The following is a 17,501-nucleotide window of genomic DNA, read 5'->3' as shown; positions in this document are numbered from 1 at the left end:
ATATCAGTAAATCCGATTTAATGATCAATATCATCGGCCTTATTAATAAGCAAGAATCTAGCGCTCCTATAATCTATTTATTTTGATCAGGTTTTCGAATCCCGAAAAAGGAAGGCCAACTTATTACAAAGTTAATTTTCATAAAAAATGCTTACGCTAACCCAGCTTAGGCTGGAATCGAATTAAATATTGAAGGGCGAGGCACACGCTCGTTGAACTCTAAGCTCGCGTTTCGCGTGCCTTAATATGAACACATCGTTGACTGTAAGAATTTGCCAACTTCTGCGAATTTGTTCCAGTTTTTTTAATAACTCTTCAATATTGTTGATCTTTTTTGAGTTGTCTAATAGAAAAGGCACTATATTTCGTATTAATATTGTTTAATTAAGTTGAATGCAATTAATATTCTTATAAAATTTGTAATGTATAACAAAAGTCGCAAGTAATCAAAATTTTTACTTAGAGCGAGCGCGCACGAGCAACTTTGTCTCCGCAACTATTTTGTCTCTCCCATCAATTTGTATGGGGAGTTGCGTCGCTACGTGCGCGCACTTTCATACTAGCCCATGGGTGGGAGAGACAAAATAGTTGCGGAGACAAAAAAGTTGCGGAGACAAAGTTGCTCGTGCGCGCACTGTCTTAGAGCGAGCGCCCACGAGCAACTTTGTCTCCGCAACTATTTTGTCTCTCCAGCCATGGGCTAGTATGAAAGTGCGCGTACGTAGCGACGCAACTCCCGGGAGACTTTTTTGTCCGCGGGTTCGGAGACAAGCCCGCGACGCAACTGTCGCCCTATCTATTGGTTTCAATGCAAGTGCGCGCACGGCGACAAAAATGTTGCCAGGCGACGGCCGCCGGCCAGTTGCCGCGTAACCGGCGTAGCGATAATACGTATTTATGTCAACGTATTTATTCTCGTACACAGTAGTTTTAACCGACTTCAAAAGAAAGGAGGAGGTTATCAATTCGGCCGGTATATTTTTTGTATGTATGTACACCGATTACTCCGAGGTTTCTGAACCGATTTACGTGACTCTTTTTTTGTTTGATGCAGAATGGTGTGGGATTGGTCCCATAAAATTTATTCGGATAAGCCCAGTAGTTTTTATTTTGTGAGCATTTTTGTCTGATCTCGATGACTTAAGGGGGCGCATAAAGCAAAATAACCAATCTTCTATTAGATGATACGTGTAATATGCAAGACCAAATCTAAAAAATAAAATATATATCAAACTAGATGATATGTTCAACGATTCTGTTTAATCAAAAACATAAAATATTAAAATTTACTCGATAAAAAAAAATCACCAAGTTAGCTCTAATTTTCACACTTTTACGTTTTCTACTTGACATGGTAATACCTATTATGATTTTTTTTTCATAAACAATTATATTAAAACATTTGCAAGATATTTGTCAGAGCATTTTGTGTAATTACTTTTAGTTTTGGTTTTATCTGCGATAAACCACAAACCAAAATCAAACGTTTATCTCGAGAAAAAAAGAGCGCCAAAAGTGGTTTATCGCAGATAAAACCAAAACTAAAAGTTATTACACAAAATGCTCTGACAAATATCTTGCAAATGTTTTAATATAATTGTTTATGAAAAAAAAATCATAATAAGTATTACCATGTCAAGTAGAAAACGTAAAAGTGTGAAAATTAGAGCTAACTTGGTGATTTTTTTTTAACGAGTAAATTTTAATATTTTATGTTTTTGATTAAACAGAATCGTTGAACCACCGTTGAACATATCATCTAGTTTGATATATATTTTATTTTTTAGATTTAGTCTTGCATATTACACGTATCATCTAATAGAAGATTGGTTATTTTGCTTTATGCGCCCCCTTAATTGAAATGTAGCAAGTAACTTTGATTCATTTTCAGGAAACCGATTGAGCTGAAATTTTGTATACGCATGTAAATTGGATAGCGATGAAACATTATTATGAGATAGAGCTGATTTGATGATGGAATCGGAAAGTGGCCATAGGAACTTAGTAATATATTGACTCAACTTTATCGAGTTTGGGCTCGTTTGATTCGTGTTGAAAAATACACTAAAAAGTATTAAATAAAAATAACTTCGTTAAAAACAACCGACTCCAAAAACGGAAAAGTAAAAAATAAAAAAGATTGATATTGATATTATTAATTACTTACTACATATTATTTAGATGTGTTATTTACTAAAAAGGTTTGATGTCGATGCACGGGCTTAATACTAAGTGCTTAGTGCTTGGCACCGACTTCAAACCTATTTAATAAATTAATAATATTGTTTTTAATTAAGTTATTTTTATTATTAGTAGTTTTCTGTCTATAGTAGAGCCATTTTAATAGGCAACATTGACAGTTCAACAAAATTCAGCAACGTAATCTAGTAACGACGCCATAGAAAAATATGTTATTTCGTTTTGTTGGAACTGCACATTTACTTAACTTTTTTCAATTACGATTACATATCTATACTAATATTATAAAGAGGAAAGGTTTGTATGTATGTATGGTTTTCAGTTTTCACGCATAAACTACTGAACCGATTACAATGAAATTTAGCACACATATAGAGGGTAACTTGGATTAACACATAGGATAGGTTTTATCCCGGAAATCCCACGGGAATGGGAACTATGCGGGACAAGAGCACAGACCACAACCGTTTCTTCGAAATCCATGTTGATAAATGCTGAAAATTTTAAAGAAAAAGTTGCGTTGCTGTCGCTTTCGTGAGCGCATCGTTCAAAACTTTGCGAGGAGACAGCGACAGAGACAAAATAGTTGCCGGGCAACTAAGTTGCTCGTGCGCGCTCGCTCTTAGTATAATTTCATGTGATTGTATAATTATTAGGATTGAAAACTCGTCACAGGGGAAATTTATTTTTAATATCTTAAAAGCATAAACGTTATTACAGTGGAATGTTTTAAGGAAAAAAAGTTTTTTAAGGTCACCGCATAATGGAAAGGAAATTAAAACATTTAACATTTCATAAGCAATATTTTAGAATTTTATTGTAGTTCTTTATAAAGTGATTATTAATAAATTTTTCATATTCTTTGCAGTTTGAAACATTTTAATCTAGAATATTAGTGCTTCAATTAAATGTTTAACTAAAATCAATTTTCAGTAAAAGTCCAATCTACGAGTACCCGAGCTTCGGGGTTTGACTATAGGTAACATATACATATAATATTTTGTAATTAAGTTGATCGTTCGAGAAACATCTTTCATTTCAAATGTATCTCATTAGTAAAACACGATCTGAATTTTGTTCTGTGATTTTTTCTTGCTGATTCCAAATTATAATATTTTACCAAACGAACTTTACAAAAGTAACGTTTAAGTAAAGTTTAACCTCTCTTGAATTTCTTTAAAATCCTTTGTAAAAAAAATAAGGATAGATGTTAATATATACGTATTTTTAGTAAGTTTTGTAGCAAATTTTAATTCGTTCGAAGCAGGCGCTAGGAGCAAGCTCGCTCGACCCGTCTTGTGATTACAGCGTGTTGTGTGTTCGCACTAAATTGAATATTGAATTTGTTATGAGTGGCTTGACTGGGAATATAATTCAATACGATAAGGCAATGTATTTAATATAGGCTTATAGACTACGTAAACGTAAAGATTTTGATTATTATTTAATTTTGCTATAGGTACCTATCGTAAAAATCACTGTTGGATTAGTTGCACAATTCACAGAAGAAATAACGAGACTCAATAAAAATAACGGCGGAATTTTTTACCTTTTTATCTTACTTTTTTTTTCTATAATTTTCTTATTCCAGTTACTACGTGAATTTTTAACTGATACATTATTATTTGATATCTGGTGTGGTTTCTCCACCAGATGTGTGAGCAGTTGTGAGTGCAGCGAGTGTAGTGAGCTCACTCAGTAGAGTGGCCTCATTCTACTATCACTTCAGATGCCACTTTTTAGGCATAGAGTTGCGGATTTTTTTGGCGAATAAAAAATAATGCATAGAAATAGTTTTGACTAAAATTGATTCAATAACCATTAGCGTTTATTCTTATTTCATGAAATCTTTACCAAACTATATTTTTTATTTTTATATGTATAGGTCCTATTCTACCACTACTCATAATAATTACATAAGGAAGAGATCGAATGATGGGTGGATGGATGCTTATTTGTCTTCCAGATTATTATTTACTATCATTATTTTATTATAGTATAATATATAGTATACATTATTGTCTTTTCACTTCACTTACTTAATTTAGACAAACGCGAAGCTGCGTCATTACGCAAAAAAAAAATATTTCAACTTGTTACAAAGTAATGAGGTTACATATTTTTTCTAAAACTGAAATAAAGTATTTAAAAAATATATAAATTAAGTGTTATATAAAGTGCAACATAAATAAGTGCTTTAGCTCCTAGTCTATTCTTGCACCTCACAATCAGCTCCGGCGCTTGACGTCCGAACTTTTGAAACTGACTTGCTCTTTTAAATTATGCAATATGCATTTCTTATTATTTTTAGTGTACTTTTTATTATTTCTTCTCTTGAATGCACTATCCATACTAATATTATAAATGCGAGAGTAACTCTTTCTGTCTGTCTGTTACTCAATCACGCCTAAACTACTGAACCAATTTTCATGAAATTTGGTATGGAGATATTTTGATACCCGAGAAAGGACATAGGCTACTTTTTATCCCAGGAAAATGTCGCAATCCCGGTAATCCCACGGGAACGGGAACTATGCGGGTTTTTCTTTGCATGCGCGGGCGAAGCCGCGGGCGGAAACCTAGTAACAGTATAATTGTAATAATCGTCTTTATTACTCGTGGTAGTTTTCTCAACACTTGAACGTAATAATAAATGATTTTCGTACCTTCATTTTATTTTAACTTCTTTTATCAATGGTCCACAAAAAAGTGCCGAAGATTACAACTATAAATAATTTGAGTTTTTTAAAGAAAAGGCCAAGATGTTATTCTTATTGATATAACATTATAAATATGAAAAAACAGATTTAATTCATGTGAAGCAGTACGTTTCACACTTATCAAATATACTGGTAATATTTTTTTTCAATCGGATTATTTATATAAATTTTAAACAATTAAAAACTTTTTTGAATTTGTATGTTGGTCTCTTTTAGAAAATAATATGAATGAGTAAAATTTATAAAATAATACTTTACCATTAAAATATCCGTATCATAAATAACACTCACTACACAATTACTAAATATGTAATAATGTTCGGCAAGTTCGTAGCCTCGTAGCGACGTAACCGCGTAGAGTACCGCGTAGCGCACCGCACGGCATGTGCGACTCGTTTCGCGGCGCAGGACGAACTAAACTCCTGACCGAGCTACGGGACTACGAGCGGCTCGCACTTTGCTCTGATTGAGTTGGAGACCTTTAAACGCAATTGTCTTAAATAAAGTAAACTTTTGTAACGATTGCCGCTTTGATTTCTAAAATGTATTTTAATACATTTAATTTTTTTTAAGTATATTTTACTAAGGAGTTTCTAAATCCCATTAAGATCCATTTATTAGTTATTTTATAATAAAATATATTTCTTTCATTCTATTAAATTACTACAAAGAAGTATACACTGCCTAACAATATAGTCTTTGCCTTGTTTGACTGTCGGAACCGAAATTAAACACGGAATACTAAACATTAATCTTATATATAATAAAACCGGCCAAGTGCGAGTCGGGCTCGCGCACAAAGGGTTCCGTAGCAGCAAATATAATAAATTACAGTTAAATCAACCTATCTCAAAAACTATAAGAGATACTTTGATCAAACCAAAAATCGTTGAAAGAGTTAATTAGCATGCATCACCTCTATTTTTTTTAGAATTTTATACCCCGTAGTTATAAAAATAGAGGGGGGGGGACATACTTTTTACGACTTTGAGAGCTGATATCTCAAAAACCGTTCACTTTAAGAAAAATGTTTTTTAGAAAACTTTATATCATTTTAAAAGACCTTTCCATTGATACCCCACACGGGTATGTACATCGAAAAAAAAAATTTCATCCCTCAGTTACATGTATGGGGGGCCCCACCCCCAATTCTTTTTTTTACTATTTAGTGTCATATTTTTGTAGCGGTTCATACAACACATATTCCCATCAAATTTCATCACTGTAGTACTTATAGTTTCCGAGTAAATCGGCTGTGACAGACGGACAGACGGACAGACGGACAGACGGACATGACGAAACTATAAGGGTTCCGTTTTTGCCATTTTGGCTACGGAACCCTAAAAATGAATCGCAAAATGTGTTGGTAAGCGCATAACTCGAGAACGGCTGAACCGATTTCGATAATTCTTTTTTTATTATATTCCTTGAAGTACGAGGATGGTTTTTATGTAGAGAAAACGTAAATATGTACCACGGGCGAAGCCGGGGCGGACCGCTAGTACTAAATAAAAATAAGATTATATTTTCAGCTCTCATTATAAATAATATTCAAAATAAAATGTAATACTTATTAAACGTTAACATTAACGAGCTACACAAACGTATAAATGTACGCAATGCCACAGCGGGGCTCAACAATTCTTTGTTTTATGTCTTTAAATTTCGCAATTGTATTTGGGATTCAAACTGATTCATATTCAAGGACTTAAAGCAGGCTGTATAGAGCTCGAGCGGAGAGATAAATTAATCTACATTTAATAAAGGCGATTGCTTTGAAATGAAACTTCGCATCTCCATTGAGGGACTAATTCGATATTCCGGCGAATCGTGAAGATAGGCCCTCTGTTAATATATTCTATGAATAATGTTATATGAAAATACTAGCTTTCCACCCGCAGCTTCGCCCGTGAAGTCAAAGAAAAACCCGCATAGTTCCCGTTCCCGTGGGATTTCCGGGATAAAACCTATCCTATTTCCCGGGGTAAAAAGTAGCCTATGTCCTTTCTCGGGTATCAAAATATCTCTATACCAAATTTCATGCAAATTGGTTCAGTAGTTAAGGCGTGATTGAGTAACAGACAGACAGACAGAGTTACTTTCGCATTTATAATATTAGTATGGATTGTTCTAATAAACAAGTGAGTTGTCTATTTTTATCTATTACCAGCGGTCCGCCCCGGCTTCACCCGTGGTACATGTTTACGTTTTCTTTTCATAAGAACCATCCTCGTACTTCAAGGAATATTATAAAAAAAGAATTATCGAAATCGATCCACCCGTTCACGCGTGATGCCGTGACCAAGGGAAATAGGGATTCATTTTTATATATAGAGATGAAAATGTATTTATTACTCTTACCAAGAGCAGGACAGCTTAATATTATCTACTTTAATCGAAGTGTATGTTTTTTTTTCATTTATATTAACCTGTTTAAATTGCCCTCATAATATAAATCTGCCCCTTTATTGCAGTAAATGGGTTTATTTCATATAAGTTTGTCCGTCCGGGCCATAAAACACATCGAGAGCGGCTCTAAATGAAAAGCAGTCGGTATCAAAGGCGGAGAGACATATTCGAAACTTAAAACCCGCGTCGGCTTCCTTTGAACTTTATCGCATTTTTCTGGGTTTATTTTTCTTTCTCTTTCTTTAGAACATTCCGGAGCAATAAATTTAATAAAACATGTTCTTCTACGTGGACTTGAAGAAAACTTAGGTTTTTGTTTCTATGTGCGTCTACTATTAATTAAAAAAATTAGAGCTTTGTTAACTCAACAATAAATACAAAGATCTTTTGTCTCTTGCTGCAATTATAGGTAAAATATAAATAATGTTTTCTTAATGTTAAGGTTATATTTCATTATTAACGCCAAAGTGAATGAGGACCGTTTATAAAATATGTATAACACAATGCTATATTTTACGTCTTGTGTTATATGTCTATGAATAAATAAATACATTTTTCGCACACACACGATGTATTAACGCTTTTAAAGTAGTAAAAATAATTGGTATATATTATGAAAGACTATCAGATTCGAAACAAACACCGGGAATTCCTTCAAATTAAAATACACATAAGCTCGAAGAAAGGGCAAATATAGCCTATTCACGATAGCAGTGAAATCTAAAGCACTCGACAAACGAGGCATATTGTAATTAAAGCAATATCTTGCCATATTTCTGCAGAAGAAATAAATAAACAGAATACAATGGAACGTTAATAACGACACGACGACTCGAGCCCAGATAATATTGTCTTATAATTGACACTCGAAATGAGGACCTTCAAGCGACTCCGCATAACTCAATGTAAACTTATTTATTTGGTTTTGTTTTCAATCTATCTTGAATCTTGCTTCTGGAGGCTATAGTCTCGAAGTATTAAATGTTTTATTGTAGTGCATGTCTTTAATTAAGTCAAAATGAGCAGGTATACATCGTATTTTGTCGATTTCTCGAACCTCTTTATAACTAATCCTAATCTTTATAACTAATACAAACCTAAAAAAAAACTGGACAACATACAATTGTAACTCTTAAAACAAGGAGAACAATTCATTCAATTTTCCCGCTTTTAACAAGTTGCCAAATGAAAAGGTCCAACTAATTCAGCATTACGTATCATTGTTTTTTTTTCTTATTCTTTTTAAAAGGAAACTGGACTTGAATTAAGGAGTCTTCACGGGGACAGAGGCTCGGCTGCGAGCGACGGGCGGCTGCAGGGCGGCGTGCGGGGCGCGCGGGGCGCGGGGCCGGGCGCGGAGACGACGTCCTCCGAGCGTGAAGATACCTTGATGAAAAGAAAATGAAACCTGCACCGGCGTGATGTAACACTGCCAAGTACAGAGCATTCAATCTGCAGACAGATCCTAGTGACACGGTATGAGATATGTACTTATAAAAAATTATTGTAGTAATTATTCAAATCAGTATATATCGCATAAATCAATATAATTGTGTTGAAGGAAAAGAAAAATACGATGCAATTATTTTAATTAACAAGAATTCGTGATAATAAATATTAAGAATTTTTTGTGGCACACCAAAGAAATGGTTTTCTTGACTATTAAACATATTATGCCATCTTTAAAGAGCGTACATATTTTTATGATGTGCTATCGTTAGCCTGTTTCAGAAGCTTGTAAGTATCATTTTTCAGTATTGCATTCAAGTGGTGCTACTCTATCCACTAGTGATCTGTGTAGCTGAAGCAGACGAGATTGCACGGCATTGTGTGTCGTCGCGGGAACGGCGCGGCGCGGGGCGCGAGGCGTGGGGCGAGGGGAGGGGGATCGGGCCGCGGGGACGAGGAATGATACAAGAATTAAAAGACATGCATTTTGTGCAACACTTAATTGTGGACTGTACACTGACGAGCGACGTGACGGGACTCAAATTAATTTCTTTCTGCGTGAACAAGTACGGACAGCAACGCGATGGCAATATATTTAATGAAATGGTGTGGACTTAATGAACAGGATCGCGCTTAACAGGCGTAACAACGTTTTTAATTATGTCTCCCATCGCGATCGTTGTACGTAGCATTAAGTCCTAAGAGCTCTTAGTTAACATTAGTTAATTGGATGTGATGTGAGGGATACGGATAATTGCCGATGGCTGTTCAATTTATTGGATTCGAAACAATGAAACATAATATATTTTCGATTATTTAAATTAACCAACATTAAAAATATAAAAGCTTTATCGTGTGTCTTTAAGTTTGAATGCAATGTAGTTAAGATTAAAAACGTACCTATTGACACCTACCTAAGTATTTTTCAACACTAGAAAGTTATATTTTTTCATGAAAAATGCCATATTATCCCGGGTCGCCTTGGGCGAATTTATCGAAGTAAGTATAAATATATTTGGTTTCAATAAATCCAGCAGAGTGTTATATCAACGGTACTCGAAGCATCTTACAACACAAAGAGGTGTCCGTAATGAAACCCCGGAGTCCGGGAGCGATGTTACTCACTCATTTTAAACCGTTCAACTTCGTTCAATCTAAATGAAAACTTTTACGCATCGTGTTTTTATTTCATATTTTTGAAGTGAAAACTTCTTTAGCGGCGTTGGGTGTAAAATCTTAAACTCGCGTCAGGACACGTGGCCTGATCGAAAAAGCGTAAGATATGCTGCCGCTGATTTTTTGTAGATAATGGTGTGTTCTAAAAAAATGTAGTATATCATTTTGTTCTATCATCAATAGTTTTCGCAGCGCACGCGATGTAAGGTAGTTTTTTGATATTTTTTTCACACCTTGGATTACGTTATCGTAATTTTAGTAAGGATGCCTATTTTTTTTGAAAATGAAATATAGCCTATGTCACTCAGAAATGATGTAGCTTTCCAACAGTGAAAGAATTTTTCAAATCTGCCAAGTAGTTTCGGAGCCTATTCAATTCATACAAACAAACAAACAAACAAAAAATCAAACCTTTCCTCTTTATAATATTTGTATAGATGTATAGATGTATAGATTAAAATTTCTAATCAATACGTGATTTGAGAGGTTTAGAGATGAATAATCTCTGGGGTGTTTAGAATACACTTAGAATGTATATAAAATAAAATGTTGAAACACCGCTACTTAAAAAATAAAATTTGATTATATTCAAATAATGTTATTACACGATTACGTTTTTTGTAAATGAACATAAGAATATTCAATAAAGGAGAATGGCAAACTCCCATAGGACTCTGGGCCTGATCGTTACACTGATGATTTATAAAGGATTAAATAGATAAAAATATACAGATTCTATGAATATCTTATATATAAAATTCTCGTGTCACAATGTTAGTCTGCATACTCCTCCGAAACGGGTGGACCGATTCTCATGAAATTTTCTGTGCATATCGGGTAAGTCTGAGAATCGGCCAACATCTATTTTTCATATGTACCACGGGCGAAGCCGGGGCGGACCGCTAGTAATAATTATAGATCTGTTCTATGGGATAGCAGAGATATTGGGGTGTAAAGTAACAAAAATAAAAGTTAGTTTGCTTGAGTTAAATGAATAGCACTGCCTTTTTCTAGGTCCAAGTAAGTTTATTTTCTTTCTCGTGTCACAATGTTAGTCTGCATACTCCTCCGAAACGGGTGGACCGATTCTCATGAAATTTTCTGTACATATCGGGTAAGTCTGAGAATCGGCCAACATCTATTTTTCATATGTACCACGGGCGAAGCCGGGGCGGACCGCTAGTAATAATTATAGATCTGTTCTATGGGATAGCAGAGATATTGGGGTGTAAAGTAACAAAAATAAAAGTTAGTTTGCTTGAGTTAAATGAATAGCACTGCCTTTTTCTAGGTCCAAGTAAGTTTATTTTCTATCTACATTGTCTAGCTAAAAAAAGGGAACAGTAGAACAGTCAGGTAATAGAAATATTGGATCCAACCATTGAGATAATATTACTAGAGATAAAATACGATAACATGGCGCGCCCCTCCAAATTACTGTTTCAATGTGTGTAGTGACATCCTTACGAAGGAGTTTGTATGTAGTTGTACGTATTCGTCTTTAGTACTTTACGTCCAGATTTGTTGGTCAACTAATCATAAGTTGCCGAGCGCCCAAGACAACGCACGTGTCGTTTTCATAGAATACGTCAGTGCAGCGCCATTACTAATAATAATGAGCGATTAGAGCGTGACTAGTCGAGCAACAAATCCGTGGATTTGTTTTTGTTTGACGGCCGTCTCATTACGCACACATGCGTTGTGAATCCAATGGTGCATTGTAAATACTTTCACAAATACTTTCAAACGTTTTGAATTTTGGAGGGGCGCGCCATGTTATCGTAGTTTATCTCTACGTATGTATATCTCAATGGATCCAACACATATTATTCAACACACATTTTAACTTACCAAAACATCAACAATCACTAGGTAGGTACATTTTTTATATCTTCATAAATGGATGAATCAGGATTCGCTTTCATAATAAGACTAATCAATTCAAATAATATCTTTAGAGTAAAAATAGACGATTAAGGCAATTTTGAATATAACGTTACCAACGTTACTAAAACTTCACTCAAAAGTCAAACAACAAACATAACAAATCACTCATCACTGACACAAGTATAATTAATAATTTGACATTTATTAATGGCCAGCTACCTAAATAAAAATGTTATAATTAGTTGATTAAGTAAAACTTTTTCGTATGTTTTTATTTTATAGAATGACCTAAATAAATTAAGATTTGTGTTAAAAAAAAGTTAAGTTTTGCTTCTGATTTTTATACCATTTGAATTCAATAAAACTCAAAATGAAAAATAAACATTCATTCATATTAATCTATATATTTGACTATTTTACTCCTGACAACACTGACATCTCTGCTTGATAAGACCGGTAGTGAACGATTTATCTTTTTTTTTCAAAGATTTGTTTTCCAATAGAATCAGAAGTCAATATTTTACAAATAATTATTAAAATTAACAGAATGAATTTTAAATATATTATGATTTCTGTAACAATTAGGCGCAGTTTCGCCATTCTCCTTTATTAAATGAATTTTACTTTTACATGTATAATTGTATAGGCTTCACGTCAGAGCGCCACTCAGCGCACCGTGCGTCGCTCGTCGCGGAGCCGCGGCGGAACGCTGGCGGGCACAGAGACGCGCCGGTGTATCCATACACCTCGATGGAATTACATTTCTTTACAATTGCGTTACATAACAATAGACAACGCGAGCATTTCTGAATAAATTAATTCGCGGAATATGTCTAGAATTTTCCTGAATACCTATTGTATTGTGATAAAGGAATTAAATAAAAACTCTTACGAATGTACAAATAAACGAGTTATAACATTTTATGAAAAGAATAAACTAAGAATAAGGAAAAATCATACAAATAAACACATAATAAATGAAACCTAGTACAACTTCGTAATAAGTATTCATTGCTATTTCGTCCTTATTCCGGCTACCACCCTATATAGTATAAGTCTGACATAACCGAGTTTATAGCCTATCTTTTAGTACATTGTGCTGTGTTTTACAAGTTTTAGAAGCAATTTTCAATCTAAATTTGAGATAATAGCAATGAGAGTAATACGAGAAGTAGAAAAAGTTGAGCAAATTAATAATTTCATTACCTACGTACCTATTGAAATGGAAAATTTTGTATGAAATGTCAAAATATACGAAATTATGAAAAACCCTTTTGATATTTATAATGATTTATTTATTTACAACATGCGCCAAACCATACATACATAAAACTTATTTCTAAACAGCTTATCACAATAATATAAACTTTCGTTAAAAATATAAATCTTCTAAGCCTGGAGTTGTATGTTTTAAGGTTTTGAGTACCAGTTATTTGGCAACTCTCTATCTCAAGGTGGGTTTATCTTCTGTTCTCCAGATATTGGATAGCGTTCTCTTTCATTTGCTTGCATATTTAATGATACATATATTTAAATTATTTCCAATAAATATTTAAAAATAAATAAACATAACATCGTATGATGAAACTTCACAACAAATTCGACGAAGTCAAACGAGCGTCAAAATGACAGCACCAAGGCTTAACTGTAGACAATTTCAATGTTTTTCATAATTTGGTGAATGAATTGCTACGTTGCCGCTTCGCGCCTATTATATAGCGTAAGCATAGTTACATCGACGTTCCAAACGTTCTAGACGTTCCAAATTTATTTGTAAGAAATTATGACATCCTTATTCTTTATTTATTCTTATCATTGCTATTCATTGCATAAGGTTTGAATAAGCAAGTTTTTATTTGTACGGCTGTTAGTAATTGATAAGTTTTTACTTTGTTTTTAATAACGTTAATGGCTACTGATTAGTGTTTTAATTAGTATATCTCAATAAAAGTAAATTGATTTTTGACTTGTCGATACTTTTATAGAAGGTATATGTGGTATTGCACGCCTCATAAGCGAAGCGTTGAGGTGGGTACTACTGTCACTTCGCGCAAAACATCTGATTTTTCAAACTTAAAATGTCTTTAAGTATCATACATTGCACTTGTAAGATAATACATACACACACATATTAAGAAAAACACTATTATTAACATTCATGATATTTTTGATGTCATTTTTGTTATTTAAACTAGTTAAAAAACAGTTTAAAAAAGTTCTGTCTTGGACGTCCGTGTGTCTGTATGTGCGGAGGATTTTCTTGTTAACACGATAGCGACCGAAATACTTTACTAATCGAGTCTTTTTTTTTCTCTTACGCTTGAGTATGCTCAGGAATAGAACCCTTTCATTTTTCAGGGTCTGATTCGATGTGGTTTAATTGTTATTAAATAAACAAAAATAATAATTAAAAATAATTATTAAAAAAAAATTATGAGGCGTGCACTTTTGGATTTTCCAAATTATTTACTAATGTTCCTATATTGTTATACTCCGGTTTCATAACAATTTTTAGATTGACAATTTGACATTAATATCGATATTCAAAAGATTTCATGCAAACTGTTCCCTTTTTTACGTCCGCACTTCTACTACTAATCTGACTACAGAACTATAGATATTAAACATGGGTGGTACGTTATTCCCATCATCAGCGCATAACTATGTGCAGTGGAGATTATTGGCAGCCGACAGCTATATGATATCACGGGCAGCTAATTAACGATTCATGGTATTGTTGACCCGCGGCCGGCTGCAGACCTGATTAGATCGCAATAACGAGATTATCGCCCGCCTCGAGCCGAGGCGCTGATGCTCTTGTAATGTAAATAAGACGTTGCTTGGCTGCACGTAGGGCATTGTTCTTGGAGGAGCCTCTCTGTTGCCGGGCTCCTATGAATGTAAGCAATCTTGTGAGCATGCAATTTTGTAACTCGCCCTTTGCTACACAATACTATCTCAAATCCCATTTTCTAAAAGTGAGACAGCCGCTTCGCTTATTTTCTATGCAAATAACAATTGCGTTGAGTAAATAAAAAATAGGTATGTTACAAATAAATTCTTTATTCAGACTTAACAGAGATATTTTACTTTGAAAATGAAATATAATATCACCACGTGAATGTAGCTCGTAGTGCGGGTGTAGCCGCAAGTCGTATCTACGGCGCTACGGTCGTAGCTGCGGTGCGACATCCGTAGCTTCGGTCCCTTAGCAATAAATACAGGTTCTACGTGGGAAGGTACGATTAATGCTACAGTATGTTATTGGAAAAGGGGTATGTACATGAATAGTGTTTGTTTTAAAATTCACTGGACTTTTTTAAGTTAAAAATAATTACACCTGCAGATAAATAATACGCATAATTGCAATAATTTATTTTATAAGATATCCAAATAATAATCAACCGAACTATTAAAAATATATTATTATGTCAACTTTTAGACCAATAACAGAAGCAACGTTCCAAAATTAGAAACATTAGATTCCAGAAGATAGCAAAACTAAATAAGAAACAAAAGTTAGTACTGGTTCCCAATTAATGAGGTCATTAATGGCCGCGCCGCCGTAATGGGCGCTATATCACCGGCCGGAGCCCGCACAAAGGCTTTTCTTTCCAAATATATCCGTTAATTAAATCATAAATTACGTTCACATAATTGCATATGATGTTTACTGTTTTGCTTCGAATGTGTGTTGTTAGTGTTCGTTTACTCCAGAGGTAGACAAACGAGTACTTACTTAATTGAATATTAATGAAATTGATCTGCATTACAATAGTTTGTGTTCTGTGTAGAAATAAGGTTTTTTATTGCGAGTGCGAGTGCGAGTGCGAGTTGAAACAATTACTCAACAGACAAGACAGACTCTTAAATGTATGCAGTTAGTTAATACCCAGTTTCAATTTGCAGCATGTCATAAGCGGATATGAAAATGAATATTACGTTTCCATATTCAGTTTATACAATAAACATGAACACATTTCAGAACACATGAAAAGCGCCAGAGCGTCAGGAAACATGATAGTATTTGTAAGTTTAGAGGATAATAGAGTTTCCCCCCTCGTATGGCGTACTGTGAGCGTACTGCGGCCGTACTCCACGTTTGCATTCATACTTCCCCAACTTGCTCGCGAGAGAAAACAACTTAATATGCGATGTGTGACAACAACACATCTCCTAGTTAAGGCTTTTAAACGTAATGCTGGCGTTTAATTTCTAAATTGTAGCTGTGAGACATACATACCAGTTATAACAATCTGGTAGCATATTAGATATGTGCGAAGTTAATTACATAGAGAGAGCTCTACGTAGAGCTTCTATCAAATAAATTTGTTTTTATTTCGCTTGTTTGAAGTTAAAAGTTCACCAAGTATTTTTGTATCTATATAAGTTATAAATACTACTAAACAGAAAGAAAAAAATAACATTTAGTAATGGTAATAATCCTTGATTTAAGTTCAATTTAATTATTCATTTAATTGTTTAGGTTCTGAAAGTAACAATGTCTAATCTAAGAAACTGTCGTGAATATTGTTAGAAAAATATACACTACGTACTAGCAATTCTAAGAGCGTATACGCATTATGCGGGCAGCCGCATTGCGGGTAGCCGTCCGGCTGACCGCAAGCACAATTATGTACGTAATATTCATTTCTATGCGCACTGCGATGCGGCTACCGCAGACCGCACAGTGCGCATAGAAATGAATATTACGTACATAATTATGCTTGCGGTCAGCCGGACGGCTAACCGCAATGCGGCTACCCGCATAGTGCGTATAGGCTCTAACAAGAGTAGTTTTTTCTATTTTACTGGTGACATGCATTGTGTCCGCGTGACGGAGACGTTTCTAGCGACGTGGAAGTGATGCGCTTTGTCGCGATGTGACGCGAGTGCGGGGTGCGGGGTGCGGGGCGCGGGGGCGAGGGGGTGCATCTCGCGGATGGCTGGAGAGGGTAAATAGGCAAGCATAATATGTTTATTCTTCGCGGGTAAATGATATGAGAAACTCAACGGTCCATAGACACTTCGTACGTACAAAAATACTGACATTTTGTAAATTTTGCATTGCTCTTATAGTGTATTTCTAGTAGGATACGATGTTTTCTGAATTCGTACTGGCTGTTTTGGTACCTATACTATTTTATAGGCTAGAAGTTATCCTAAATTATTATTAATAGTCGTCGTTATACATATTATAGCATAAGTACAAAGAATAAGTATAATAAACAATAATTTGGAAAATCCAAAAGTGCACGCCTCATAATTTTTTTTAATAATTATTTATTAATTATTATTTTTGTTTATTTAATAACAATTAAACCACATCGAATCAGACCCTGAAAAATGAAAGGGTTCTATTCCTGAGCATACTCAAGCGTAAGAGAAAAAAATAATTTGGAAAATCCAAAAGTGCACGCCTCATAATTTTTTTTAATAATTATTTATTAATTATTATTTTTGTTTATTTAATAACAATTAAACCACATCGAATCAGACCCTGAAAAATGAAAGGGTTCTATTCCTGAGCATACTCAAGCGTAAGAGAAAAAAAAAGACTCGATTAGTAAAGTATTTCGGTCGCTATCGTGTTAACAAGAAAAAGGATCCGCACATACAGACACACGGACGTCCAAGACAGAACTTTTTTAAACTGTTTTT

The 17,501-nt window shown here is 34.3% G+C and overlaps 1 protein-coding gene across 1 annotated transcript in view; it reads right to left on the bottom strand.

Moving 5' to 3' along the window:
• Nucleotides 1-16,811, bottom strand: part of LOC149488162 (cell adhesion molecule Dscam2-like) — a 77,373-nt gene extending 60,562 nt beyond the window's left edge. Inside the window, exon 1 of the mRNA XM_089695805.1 lies at nucleotides 16,653-16,811. Within this exon, the coding sequence (XP_089551931.1) occupies nucleotides 16,653-16,811 (159 nt within the window). The remainder of the gene's footprint in view (nucleotides 1-16,652) is intronic.
• Nucleotides 16,812-17,501: the final 690 nt, after the last annotated feature.

This window comes from Colias philodice, chromosome 6 (genome assembly GCF_061535455.1).
Source record: "Colias philodice isolate Cphi_HAF_F1 chromosome 6, ilColPhil1 Martin Lab GWU primary, whole genome shotgun sequence".
Lineage (NCBI taxonomy): Eukaryota > Metazoa > Arthropoda > Insecta > Lepidoptera > Pieridae > Colias > Colias philodice.
This window is presented reverse-complemented; position numbering and strand designations above follow the sequence as displayed.